Raw genomic sequence first — 14,271 nt, forward strand, 5'->3', positions numbered from 1 at the left:
CCGTACCCTTGGAGAAATAAACCTATTTTGTAAAATGTTAAGAGTTGAAAAAGGTTCTTTAGGTGGGAATCCAATCCCTGATTTTTTGCAGGAATCGAGATAAATGCATCATCGGCTTTGGAGAGTATTCCGGCCTCTCCTTAAAGGCAACCCAGCAAAGGGAAAGACTATTCCGCTTCCAGCACTGGTGATCCACTTCTGAGCCAAACTGACCTGACTCTAAAGAAAAATGTGTCCATGTTTAGGAAAAAAAGGTTGCTGTATTTGGGGAGGGGGCTTCTTTGTATATGGCTGTCTTTTCCCAAGACAAGGCAGCCATATACGGGAAAACAAAGAGACCCCATGTATATTCTATTAAGAGGAGAATCTATGCATATTCTTCTAGATACAGGAAGGGCAAAACTGATACTTTTTCTGCTTGACACATGAGATCTTGAGTAGAGATTATGGGCTTTGTAGTCTGTCATATCTGGGGTGGTGGTGCTTTTGGGGTGGAGGTTTTGGGATGGAGGCATTCTTAAGGGAGCTTCAGATGTTTCAGCTGCATCCCAGGCTGAAGTTCAGCTCTGGCACTGAGATATTATCCTGGAGGTCTGTTAAAATGGGAAAAAAAATATTTTATGAGGCCCTCCCCTTCATTCAGCTCAAGGTCGGGTAAATAATAAGTAAACATGCCACTTTGTTTTCATAGTTTTGAAACTATAAATTATAGGATTTATCAGACACTTGGTGGACTCTGACCCCAAAAACTTCTAGGTTCCAAACATTTATGTATGCCGAATGTTTTAAATTAAAAAAAAAACAGCTGTGATCCTCTCCAACTGCTCTTCCTCCCGGATGGGGCGTGGGTGGGCTCAGCTCGAAAATAACGAGGTGGTCACCCTCCTCTGAGCCCGACTCAACCCCTCGATTTCAAGGCAGGCTGGATCGCGGGTCGTTACCGACAGGGCGGGGGGGGATGGTTCGGATGGTTACGTGCGCGTGGGTGTTGGGCTGGCAGGAAAAGATTTGCGGAGTCCTAGGAAGGGTCCACGTGCCCCGGCTTTTTGCATTTCAAAACAAGAATCAAGGGTTTCCTTCTTTCGTGCAATGTAACCAACACGCCGCCAAACTTGGAGAAAGGGGCGGGGAAGAGAAGTCGGACTTCCCCCCCCCCCCCCGCCGCCGCTGGTTTTCAATAGCCTGATTTCTCAGAAATCAGGCTCCTCTATACAGCGGCGTGCCTGAAGCGCTGATTGGCCGCAGCGCAAAGCTTTCGGAGCGCTGATTGGCTAAGACGGCAGGATTTGTGTCTCCCCCCACCACTCCAGGAGGGGGATTCCCTGACCTGTAGAATAATACAGACTCCCCCTGGAGAGTCGGCTGCAGAAACGGAGAATATCTGAAGCTGAGCACAAGTGGAGCTTGCACGAGAAGACGTTGTCGATCGCTCGGGTGTTGCCGAAGGGTGTGATTCTCGATCAAGTCCTGCAAGGTGGGTCTTGGTCCAGCTCCTGGCGCCTAAATCACTTCGCAGTTCGGTGCAAGTTAGAATAGAATAGAATTCTTTATTGGCCAAGTGTGATTGGACACACAAGGAATTTGTCTTTGGTGCATATGCTCTCACTGTACATATGGAGAATAAAATACATTCATTGAGAATAAAAAAAATACAACACTTAATGATAGTCAAAGTTAATATAAATTGAAAAATGCAAGCAACATAGTTACAGTCATAAGTGAGGAGAGAGATACTAGGAAGGAAGTGAATAATAATAATAATAATAATAATAATAATAATAATAATAATACATTCTTAGTAAATAATTTGATAGTGTTGTGGGAATTAGTTGTTAAACTGATGGCATTTGGGGAAAAAATTATCCTTGTGTCTAGTTGTTCTGGTGTGCAGTGCTATATAGCGTCGCTTTGAGGGCAGAAGGTGAAACAATTTATGTCCAGGATGCGAGGGGTCAGTAGATATTTTCACAGCCCTCTTTTTGACTCGTGCAATGTACAGGTCCTCAATGGAAGGCAGGTTGGTAGCAATTGTTTTTTCTGCAGTTCTAATTACCCGTTGAAGTCTGTCCGTCTTGTTTGGTTGCAGAGCCAAACCAGACCGTTATGGAGGTGCAGACTCAATAATTCCTCTGTACGCTGGGCAATACTCACCTGAATAACTTTCACCCACCGGAGCGGTTCCGTGGTCTCGCAGGAATGAGGCGGGTGGGGTGGCAGGAGCGCTCTTAAGACCACCGAGGCTAGGATCGGAGGTTTAAGTAGATCCACCGGGGTCTACTTGATTATTTATTTATTTTTGCTCTGCGATGATCTGCAGGTGCCTTTCCCCCTTAGCCCTATTTAGACAGGGAGAAATCTAGTCTGGGGGCATCCGAAGCGGTTAATCGTTTGCAGCAAGAATTTCTTTAAAAAGAAAAACTTTCTTTCCTGGCCAATTGGGATGTACTCCGGAGCCGGGAGACTCTCCCGTTGTAAAGCGCGTTAAAAAAGGCGGAAATGTTCTCAAAGTACATGAGTGGGTGGGTGCGGTGATTTCTAGTCCCGCCACAGGCAGAAAACTCGGGTTGGGTGACTTTGGACCAGCCAGTCTGTCTCAGCCCAACCCACCTCACAGGGTGGTTGTTCTGGGGAAAATATGAAGAGGGGGAAGGAGTATGCATTTTTTCGTCGCCTTCAGTTCTTTATTTTTTAAAAAAACCAGTAAAGGCGGGATATATACAAATAAGATGTATTCCCGCTGCTTGTAAGCGCGGAGTCAGGTGTTTGCAGAAGCGCGCACGCACAGCGGCTTCAGTAGAGCTAGCGCAACAGATGCTATCGGCGCTCTGTAAGGGAAAGCTGGCGAAGTGAGAAAGGCGCATGTGTTGTGTTAGTTTTTAAATGGCAATGGTTAGTTTTTAAATGGTAATACTTGTATTTGCAAAGTTGCAAAATGTTAGTGGCTTGGTTGGCTCTGTTTGTATCCGAGTTTTGCCAAAGAGAATTGTGTGACCATGATTTCCAGTAAATGGGTGTTGCTGTTGCTTTTGTTGTTTGGACCAGGAAGTAGAGCTTGGAGAGAGAAGAGAAAAGAAAGGGGCGGAGTGAGGAGAGACGGACCAACTGTTAGCTCTGGGTATCTTTGAGTGCAGCCCAGAAATTCCAACAGGAGAATAAATTTTAAAACAAACCAGAATTTTGGAAAGGATTGCGGAAGAGGCTGGCTAAAGGAGTAGAGATCTCCATTGGGCTGCTGTTCTCTTGAAGCCCTTGCAGGGATGAATACATGTGAGACAAACTGGTGTCACAGAAGAATCATAACACACCTGGCACAGAAGGATCATGCTTCAAATTTAAATATTTCAATTTGACCATTCAGACTTTGCTGATAAACCACCTCCACCCCCTTGCATTCAGCATAGAGGTTTTTCCATGGAAGTAAATATATGATTTGCATTTGCAGGTGTCTCCTTAAGCGTCCTAGGGCAAACACATGCAGTGCATAGTTTTGCTCCTGTAACAAGTGCATGAAAATGTAAAATTCCTTTGGTTCACCCTTTGGAATACCCTTTGCCACAAGAGCCTTGGAGATCAGTGTCATACATAGGAATATGCTTTGCCAGAAGGAATCTTGACACCAGCTAGAGCTGAATTACAAGCTTGAATTGGCTTGGGACCTTTGTAAGTCCTTGTAAGTCCCTACTATTACCAGTAGTTGGAACATAGACGATTCAAAAGGCTAATTGTAAACCTCTCGAAAAGCAGCGGATATTCTTGACCTTTTTCTTCATAAATGTTAAGGATTTAAACAATAAAGATGAGATCCTTTTTATTAAAGTTGAATTAATTGTGTTTCTCCCTGAATGAAGTTGTGCACTCTGAAACCATCTGGCCCTGATCCAAATCTTGCAAACAGGAAATCTTCAAGCCTTGTGTTTGCTAGTGTGCCAAATGACAACATTCCAAGTGCAGAATCTCATGCTGTTTTATAAAAAATTCCCCTAAGTGTAAGGAACATTTTCAGCTCTGATTCTTATTACTGTGAGTAAAAGGCACTCTGCATCAGTTAGGCATTTCAGGGGAAAGTTCACTAGCTAGAAATATCATTAAACTTAAAAAGAGTTGTCCAAACTGAATATTAGGAGGTAATAAATCCAGCTGCATTGGGAGGGCGGAGGTCAATGTGATAAAAGCTGGACTGAGGTGTGGCGATCTAAGCCCTATTCTTGTAATAGATGAGTGGAACTTCTGTTGCATTTTTGTTCTTCTGACAAAAGAAGAAAACTTAGGTGGACACCTACTTGCAAGCAGTGCAGTTTCTCTGCAGTCTCTTCCTCCCTCCTTCCCTCAACCAGGATAGCATAAGGAATTGGATTGGAGCTGAGTAGATTCACTGGAGATGGGGCAACAATTCCTAGATGAACTGTTATTAAGTATATATGACGCCTGATCAGGATATTTGAGGACCTGATTCTCTGCAATTTTATTGCACCCTAGCCTGTCAATGCACCCATGATGAAAAAAACCCCACATTTGTACAAGTTTTGTTAAAGCTATTTGGAAATTGGGGTGGGGGAGAAATAGAGAAAAGCCATTTCCACTTTACCTTGGAAGATGAAAATTGCCTTTTGGGTAGCTTTTTATTTTTAAAGATATCTATAGGAATAGTTTGTGTTACAATTTGGTCTGACGGTGCCATCTGAAAATTAAACATGTTGTTCCCTGAAAAAATCTTATCAGTTTGGTTTTCATCTAAGCTGCAAACATTTTATAATTTATTAATGGCTGTAGCTCCCACTAGTCAGTTAAATTTGTAGCATTCTTAAGAAGTGATGCTTCAAGAAAAGAACTGTATTATATCAAAGTTTAAGGGGTAAAACAAAACACTGGGAATGATCAGGTGGGAGATGATCTCCCTTAAACCTTGCCTGCTGTTTTGATGGGGTTATTCAAGAAAATACACGTTTTCAGTTTCCTGTTTTCAGTAATAGTAGCATTTTAGTTTGAGGGAAAGAACAGAATACAAAATGGAGTTTGGGACCATGGGAGGAATTTATCATGTGCACCTGGAAAATACAATAATCCTGGGCCATTGTTTGATGACTCAAAGCTCTTCTCTGAGAGCTCCCCCACACTTGTCTCACATCAGTGGTGGGTTCAGTTGCAACGGGGCTGGGCGCATGCATACTTATTGCCTGTGATGCCTCTGCGACGCTCCAGCTGCTCAGTGGAGCATTGCGCAGGCGCCATATGCTCTGTGCACATGCGCGGAAGCCCCCAAAACCTCAAATACTGGTAAGGAGTGTGGATGGGCTCTCCGGAGCATCGTACCGGAACAGAACCTGGTGCTCCCGGCAGGCACAGGTAGCCCGTACTGTACCCGTCGTAACCCACCACTGATATGTATACATGCCACCAGTGCTAATATGGTTCTTGATACATTTCTGATACCTTCATTTAGCCCTTCCTGCTATTTTGATCAAAATCATAAAACCATATAGAAAGGTACAATTAAAATAGAATGAGAAATAAAAGCAAAGTAAAGGATAAAAGGCAGAGAGAATGCCCTCAAGACACCAGCCCCTCCAAGGTTGCATTGTGTGAATTATATATATAATACTTTTCAGAATATAAGATGCACTAAGATTTGTAGGAAGCTTGTAGAGTGGTCCAGGGGGCTGGGGTTCTCATTTGTTTTTGCTCTCCCCAGCCCCCAGGAGCACTTTGCAGGCCTCCCAAACCCTCTGCACATCCATTTTTGTGAAGGGGGTGGGGTTTCAGGAGGCCAAAAATGCTGTATTCAGTATATAAGATGCACCTAGATTTTCAGCCTCTTTTTTGGGAGGGGGAGGAAAGGTACCGAAAAATACTGTAACTCAAGGAGGGGAATTTACCTAGACTGCTGCTTCCTATTTTCCCACAACAATCCTATGAGATTGGTTGGAGCTAAGAGAATGACAGGCCCAAAAGTCACCCAGATAGTTATCACACCTAAGGCAGGAGTAGAATTCAGTTTCCTGGCTTCTGGGCCAGCATCTTGACTGCTAACTAGATTGGCTTTTCACATTATTGATTTAAAAGTAACATAATTGTAACACTCATGATGTGATGATACTAACTTTCTTAGTATCTTGTACTTAGTGAAGCACTACACATACAGATGATGTTATATGAATAAAAACACTGGTTTCTTTATAACGTCAATTAGAGGAAATAGATTTAAATAAACAATTTTAGGGCAAACAATATGAGCCAAGATATTTCTAGAAGTTGGAGATTTTATTTTGTGCTTACAGTCCCTGACTTTTCTTTTTTAGAGACAGAATGCCACAAACAAGGATGCGCATGAGACCTTGGCTGGAAATGCAGATTAATTCAAATAAGATTCCTGGACTTCATTGGCTCAATAAGGTATAGAAAACTTGCATTCTTGCAATATCTTTTAAAAGGCTAGATTTGTGTAATTTTCTTGCTTTAAGTTTAAAACAAGGTTATTGTAGAAAATGAAACATTATAGTGAGGAAAACAGTGAGGCTTCAGTGCAATAATTTGTTGCTGAAGGGGAAAAAAAATGCCAAGATCAAAAGAGCAAAAATATTAAAAGAAACTGAGAATGCAAATTAAATAAATATTTAATGTATTTGATGTTATGTTTAAAATTAATTTTAATGTCACTCTGAACTCTACAACTGAGATAACTTGATAATATGTTCTTGCACTTTTATAGCTTTTTAAAATGCCAAATAATTGAGATATGTAAGAGATTCGGGCAGCGCTAATAAGGCTCGTTTCTCTGGCTAAGACTGCATCCAGAATATTTACATATGTTATAGTAAACTGTAGGGAAATAAATTAATATGCCTTTGTTTATTTTGTTTTATAAACAGCTTGTTATGAAATGGTATGCTATTGAATTTGCAGCTATATTCAGTAGACAAGACAAATGCTAAACGAAATAAATCATCAGAAGTGTAGGCTTGTCTACTACTTGGTTAATTCATAGATCGAGGGATGTTCTTCATTTTCAGCTTTCTATCGTTTTCTTGATTTCCTTTCGTCTGTGCAATTCAGAGATGCTTATTCAGAATTGTATTTTTTTTTTCAATTGCAGAAAGATAAAATGTTCCAGATCCCTTGGAAACATGCAGCTAAGCATGGGTGGGAACTGGAAAAAGATGCCTGCCTGTTCAAAAACTGGGCCGTTCATACTGGTATGTGCCGTTTTATCCTGGTGATGGTGAAACGTTTCTAGAGATTTTCTAGAGAATCAAACAGTTACTATATTTGAGGGAGGAATCATCATATTAACACTAGTCAAAGGGATCCCTTTTCCTTGCCTTACCTCTTTAGGTGAAGAGTTTGTGGTTTCTTCTTGAGTATTTGTGGTCAGTGTACTAATAGGGAGTTGCACGCCGTAAACAATTTGGGTTTCAGAATGCATCAGAGCCCAAAGGCAGTGGCTTCTTACAACATGCAACATTTTTTTAAGCTTGCATGAAAGTCTGACAAACAGATCTTGCTCCTGGCCATTCCAAAACAACTCTAAATAGTTTTTGAAGCAAGGACAACCCCAGCATTTACTAGTTAAAACAGCTGGAAAGGACTGTGTATTTATCCTGGAACTAGTTGATAATATATATGTTCAGCGGCTGACTTGTGCATATTTGTAGCATGCCGAAGCCCATAAGTTTGTGCTATTGTACAGTGTTTCCATGTCAGAGTTATAAGCAACCTAAGAGTTTTGACCAACAGTCTACATGAACAGCTGATGAGAGAAAAATAGGAATCTTTTTCCCAAGTCGTATCACTTCGGGAGATAAGGATGGGCTGGTCATTCTCTGTATATATGTATCTATCTATGTACAGTATAAGTCTGTATTATGGAGTGGATTTCTGGGCTTGTTACTCAATACTACCTTGGCATGTTGACAGAATCTCTCTTTGCAATGAGCAATCAATTGTTCATTGCTGAAGTGTTCTTGAATCTCCCTTAATATGTATGTTATTACAGAAAGGTGATGGTGATAATATTACAACTGCCTCTTGAGCCTTTCCGTATTTTTCTACCTTTCTCCTCCCCCCCACTTGATTTTTTGATTATCAAAAATGGCTCTTGTATGTTGTAAAGGGTTGTCTGATGTATTCAAAATGTACGTGTTTATTTAAGAAACAATCAAACATGTATTGCTGCCCATCTTAATCACTGTAACTCTAAAGTGCAAATAAAAAATAAAATAAAAGCACAATAACAAGGCCATCTTTGTGCCATTTTTACAAGTCATAATTCACTAGCAGTAGATAAGTAAGAAGTTGTTCATAGAATAGTTAAATACAGTTAGTCGAATGTGTCATCTAATCATATAGTCATAGGTGGATTGGGCCTATTGGAATCAGTGGGCTCACTTGGCAATAGCTAACTTCTGACTTCAGTTGATACCTTCAATAACTAAAGTTTGTTATCAACAGTATGTTTATATGTCTGAATTACACTAAACTGCACAGAGTGAAAAGAGACAATGTCAAGCACACCGAAATGACAGTGGGTTCCTTTCAGGACCTTAGTATAACATGTCAGGATCCTGCTGGCTAGATGTGGTTTTTACTTTGTTTCTTGCATACCTAGATTTACGCCATCTGTCTTTTTACAGGGAAATACAAAGAAGGTGATGTAGACCCTGATCCAAAAACATGGAAGGCAAATTTCCGCTGTGCCATGAATTCCTTGCCTGACATTCAAGAAGTGAAGGATCAAAGCATTAGCAAAGGACCCAGCGCTGTTCGAGTCTATAGGATTTTACCCCTAGTAAAATCAGAGAAAAAAGGTATTGTTCAAAACATACGAAGTTTGGGTATGATTCCCAATAGTTGTAATATAAAATTTGTTACATAAAAGGGAGCCAAGTTGTCAGTTTTATGGCAAGAGCTAAAATCCATAGTAAAAATGTCCAAGAATGGCTATGGCTTTGTGGCCAACAGAACTACACTCTTGCAAACTTGGAGAAGAAAATATTATAAGATGGATAAAGCCCAAATTGTCCGGCAATTGCATTGTCCATCACCCATTCTCTCTTAAAATGTCTTTATGCTAAGTCTGTGTTTTTGTTTTTGTTTTTCAAACAGAAAGAAAGTCAAAGTCTCCAAAAAGCAAGAGCCCAAGAAAGGTATGTACTTAAAAAGATTTGTATGGCTACCCACCCAAAAACACAACACTGGTTAGCTGGCCATAACACTAATATCCAGAACCATAAAAATCATAAAATGTATCATAAAAAACATAAACTATGTAAAACCATACATACAACGTATGTCTTTTCTTCAATAGCTTAATCACTCCTGTTGAAGGAAATGCTTGTAGTTCTCAGTTTACAACCATTCATCTAGTGACCTTTCCAGGTTCCAATGGTGCTGAAAAAAAGTGATTTATGACTATTTTTCCACACTTAATGGTTGCAGTATCTCTGGGGTCACAGGATCAAAATTCAGACACTTAGCAACTTGGCATGTATTTTATGGCGGTTGCAGCTTCCTGGGGTTATGTGATCCCCTTTTTGTGACTTTTTCATAAGCAAAGTCAATGGGGAAGCAAGATTCACTTAACAACCATTTTCCTAACCTAACAACCGCATTTAACAAATGTGGCAAGAAAGGTTGTAAAAGTCATTTAACAACTTTCTTGCTCAGCAATGGAAATTTGGGGCTCAATTGTGGTCATAAGTTGAGGACTACCTGTAGAGAAGCATTTTGGGAGTCGGTTGACATATTTTTAGTTTCTTGATTACTTTTTATCAGTTACCTAATTCCCAGCTTGCTCAACTGTCCCACTCATATATCCTAGCTATAGACAATTGCCATCTAAAGACCATTTCATTGTATGAAAATGAATCTTAAGCAAGAAAAGGAATGCTCCAATAATTTACTTCTGCTGAAAGCTGGGCAGAAATACATCCCAAGGGGGTAATACTGATTACAACTAAATAAACACATTCACATGTCTTGACCTTAAAATGGGTCTCCAACCCCTGGTCCATGGACCACGGCATGTCAAAAACTGGGCCACACAAACAAGCGAAGCCCCATCCATGGGATGCAGGCAACATATGAACCATGCTCCCTTCGGTCAGCAGAAAAACTTTTTTCCACAGAATTGGTCCCTGGTACCCAAAAGGTTAGGGGTTACTGCCTTAAAAGACATAAAGTTTACATTTTGCCATAATCTGGTCCTTCCTCTTTTGCAGTCAGTCGAGGATATTAAGGAAGAAGAGACGGTCAAAGCAACAAACAGCATTCAGTTGCCTGATGACCACAGTGGCTATGTGCTTCCCAACTATGCAACAGAGGACATGGAAGTGGGGAGCACATTTGGTAAGAAACAATTTTAATCAGTTGTGTGGGTCCCCCAAGGAAAAATTGTGCCTGCTGAGTCCATTTTCCGGTTTGCTTGAGTAAAGAAAAGTTAGGCTGTCAGGGATGTTAAGGAATTAAGATTTTTTTTTTCTTTTATTCAATTGGAAAATTTCTCAAAACTAAAGAAAATGAAAAGATTGGATGTATATGACCACCTGAAATGGGGTTGATTAGGTTTGTGGTTGAGTATGTTGTAGGAACTCGGACATTGAATTAGCATTTGTGATCATCGGCTTAAGCTGCAATATGAGTTATTTGTCTGGCATAGTATCTCATGTTTTGTTCATCCCGGTGTGTGTGTGTGTGATGTCAATCATTTTGTTTGTGTGAATAATGTATCTCTTGCATTATAAATCTGCTACTTTCAATTTTTTAGGTGTTTCATATGAATTGAACAATGATGCCTGGAGAAATTGCCAAATGGATATGCCGACCCCTGACAGCACAAACAATCTTTACAGACTTCAGGTTTCACCCTGCTGTTCGTCTTCTGAAGGTTAGTATTCAATTGTTCAGAACCAGCAGATTGATCATAATTGGATTGAGGGACACAGAACCAAGAGAACCGCAGGATTTAGGTCAACTGTCCACATGGATTGGACTTTCAGCTGCAAGAATCCCTTAGATAATACCATTTTCAGCTGCTTGGAGCTGAGAATCAGATTAAGGAAGGATGTTTAGATTGTCTGCTCTCTACCTTCTTTTTAAAAAGTCAAAGCTTCCTATGTAGTCTCATCTCATTGGATGCATTCTTTGTTAGAATTAGGTTTTATGGGGGTGATGTAATGATATAAAAGTGGTTTTTTTAAAATTTAGCTTATTACAGACCTGACCCAGTGAAAGTTAAGCCCATCTAAATCTCATTGATTTTATTAAGGGAATGGAAATACGTATCTAAATCTCTCCTATTGAAATATAGATTTATAAATACTTAATTACAACCTGCCTTTTACAGTAAAAGAATTCTAGATATTAAGCCAGTGTGAACTGAAGACAGGCATTACTTGTATGAGCATAAATTATCCAATGCTTTATTTTAATTTTGTCATTGACTAGAAAGGTGTTATTGTTGATAATGGAAAACTGGAAAATAAACATTTAGTAAACAAGAATTCTGAAATTCATTGAGTATGTTTCTTTTCTCTTCCCCTTCCCTTACCTGATGGCTTCGTATGACCTCACAATAACTGATGAAGATGAGGAGAGTCCACTGTATGACTTGGTAAGACTCTCTCTCTATTTAAATAATTTTGGCTTTGTAAATAATTTTGGCATTGGGACAATACATGAAGTCCAAGGGGAGTAATCAAAGGGGTGGGCAGGCATGCAATGTGTACAAGAGTTCCCATTTGTCTTGGTTGTGAAGGGATACTTTAGGGCATCATATGCTGGCCACGCCCACACCCAGTTTAGTGAAGGGGATAAAAAGTCCCAATACGTCACTTGACAACGCCATGACGATGCAAGTTTGACACTCCTGCTTTAGGAAGTCTTTCTTTGCTTCTGAACCACATTAGATTGCAAGAATCCATGTAACCTAAGAATGAGGATGCAATCTTTGTTTTGTAACCTGCATCTTAGAAAGGAATTAATAGTGTTTTTGAATGGAACTAGAAAACAGTTCACGTTATTGATTTCTTTTATCTTTCCTCTCTGGCAGCTCTTCAACAGCTCTGAGTGGCAACCAAACAGCATTGGTGGAAAAGGCTTCCTATTAAATGAAGCTGGAATGCAGAATCTCTCCCTTGACTTTACTTTGCAAGAGCAAGATACTACCTTTGAGATACCAAAGCTAGGTATAAACATTTCACCTGTATCTTTGGATTATAGAAATGTATGATGTTTCTCTTTATCTCATTAGAGCAGTGTTTCTCAACCTTGGCGACTTTAAGTCCTGTGGACTTCAACTCCCAGAACTCCCCAGCCAGCTCTGCTCTGAATTCTGGGAGTTGAAGTCCATAGGACTTAAAGTCGCTAAGGTCGAGAAACACTGCATTAGAGTATTATTAAATAACAAATCCCCTTTGTCACATGCAGATAGTCTTCGACTTACGACCACAATTGAGCCAAAAATTTCTGCTGATAACAAGCAAGGCAATTGGTAAACGAGTCACGTCACGTTTTATGACCTTATTGCCATGATTGTTACGTGAAGCACTACAGTTGTTATGTGACTCATGAGATGATTAAGCGAATCTGGTTATCCCCATTGATTTTCCGTACAAATCACCATTCCAAGACCCCAGAATGGCTGCACTCATTATAAATACATGCTGGTTGCCCAGCAACCAAACTTTGATCACGTGAATTGTGTGGTCACAAGTCTGAGACCTGCTCATAACTCATCTTTTTTCATTGCCTTTGTAACTTTGAATGGTAATTAAATGAATGGTTGTAAGTTGAGGACTATCTTTATAGGCTCTTCACTCTGATTTTCTACTCCCTAATATCTTTAGGCTAGCATTATAGAGTCATACATTGTCTATTGTCATATTATCATAACAAAGATTCTGGAAGCTAAATGTATTGCATTTCATTGATGTAGGGCTGGTTGGAATTGTGATTATACTGTATGGGCTAAGATCTACTTGATTTTAGACCTATATCCACCTCTTTCAATTTAACGAGAGCTCTGTTGGGAGAGGGAAAATCATCATATGATTTTTGGCAGTTTCATTGAACTTGTGTTAGATATTCTACTACATTTTCTAGTGAAACCACATTCTAAATCTTGGTTTCTCTTTTTTCTCCACAGAAGGAATGCCACATGAATTGAAATCCAGTGCAGAATGCACTTTGTTGGACATTCGAACACACTATGTACCCTCTATATCCTGTGGCATTTAAACCTTGTACTGTTTTATTTTGAAATGCTGACTTAAAAAATTGATATGTTCATTGAGTATCTCATTGATACTCATTGATTGAGTATCAATGATACTCTACATGTTTCGAATGGAAAAATGTTTTTTGTATAATATATGTATGTAGGAATATATTTGTGATAAAACTGTACATTTATTTCTAACTTCCTTATGAGCCAGTTAAGGCTTGTTTGCTGCTTCTTTCACTCTGTCCATCCATTAGCAGGATTAGAGTATAAATAATTTTAAACATTGGGGGAGGGAGGGGGGACAGAAGCATTTCATTGTTAGTAAATTGATGTATATTTTAAGACCATCCAGAGTATAATCTTAAAATTATTCTCTGGAAGACTAGTGGTGTCCAACCAGATATTTTTTGGTTATTTTTTTTTCTTCAAATTTCTTTTAGCCTTTAGTCTGGAGCCCTACCATGTTATACTGTGAAAACAAATAGTTGTTTGTTCCATACTTCTTCAGAATTTTATTTATAACACATTCCACTGGTTACTTTGAACTACTGCTACATTACATTATTTTCTCCAGTAAAAATATGTGTTGAAGTTGATAGGTGAATGTATGGATTATTTGCACTGTGCTTTTCAAGATGTCAACTGAATAGGTATTGTGAAGAGTGCAAAAATGCATAATATACTAAACCAGAAGATGAAGAAAAGGATTTAGCAAACTGTCAGAGTGCTAGGCTGCAGCTTTAATTCTTGTACAGTCTTTTCCTTGTACATACGTTGTTGTATATAAATTACAATTGTCTTAATAAAAGATTATATATGAAGATACGTTTAATTTTCTTTTTTATAACCTGCTGACAAAGAAATTAGGAAAATATTTTCTTAACACATCTAGAGTTTCTATATACTTTTTAGTGCTGCTAAAAATAAAGACGACAAAGACATTTTCTTCAATGAAAAGGAATATTCATTTTATCTCAAACAATAGGGTATATTATTTAGCCATTCCTTTTATACTTCCTTGAACTTCTGAAGAATGGTGTATACAAATAAATTCA

The 14,271-nt window shown here is 39.3% G+C and overlaps 1 protein-coding gene across 1 annotated transcript; it reads left to right on the forward strand.

Annotated features, from left to right (window-relative positions):
• Positions 1–1,315: 1,315 nt before the first annotated feature.
• Positions 1,316–14,037, forward strand: IRF1 (interferon regulatory factor 1). The gene is made up of 10 exons (XM_032212185.1): positions 1,316–1,474; positions 6,297–6,390; positions 7,091–7,190; positions 8,628–8,801; positions 9,100–9,140; positions 10,215–10,341; positions 10,760–10,879; positions 11,580–11,605; positions 12,044–12,179; positions 13,139–14,037. Exons 2-10 carry the CDS (start codon positions 6,304–6,306, stop codon positions 13,228–13,230), a joined length of 903 nt encoding a protein of 300 aa, XP_032068076.1. The 5' UTR covers positions 1,316–1,474; positions 6,297–6,303; the 3' UTR covers positions 13,231–14,037.
• The last annotated feature ends 234 nt before the right edge of the window (positions 14,038–14,271 follow it).

This window comes from Thamnophis elegans, chromosome 2 (genome assembly GCF_009769535.1).
Source record: "Thamnophis elegans isolate rThaEle1 chromosome 2, rThaEle1.pri, whole genome shotgun sequence".
NCBI lineage: Eukaryota > Metazoa > Chordata > Lepidosauria > Squamata > Colubridae > Thamnophis > Thamnophis elegans.

What these genes read in the sequence shown, in the direction of transcription:
- IRF1 (XM_032212185.1), top strand. Translation starts at nt 6,304, where the DNA reads ATGCCACAAACAAGGATGCGCATGAGACCTTGGCTGGAAATGCAGATT. An exon ending in GACTTCATTGGCTCAATAAG is followed by an intron (nt 6,391 to 7,090) that starts GTATAGAAAACT and finishes TTTCAATTGCAG; the next exon opens with AAAGATAAAATGTTCCAGAT. An exon ending in CTGCTGTTCGTCTTCTGAAG is followed by an intron (nt 10,880 to 11,579) that starts GTTAGTATTCAA and finishes TAACTGATGAAG; the next exon opens with ATGAGGAGAGTCCACTGTAT.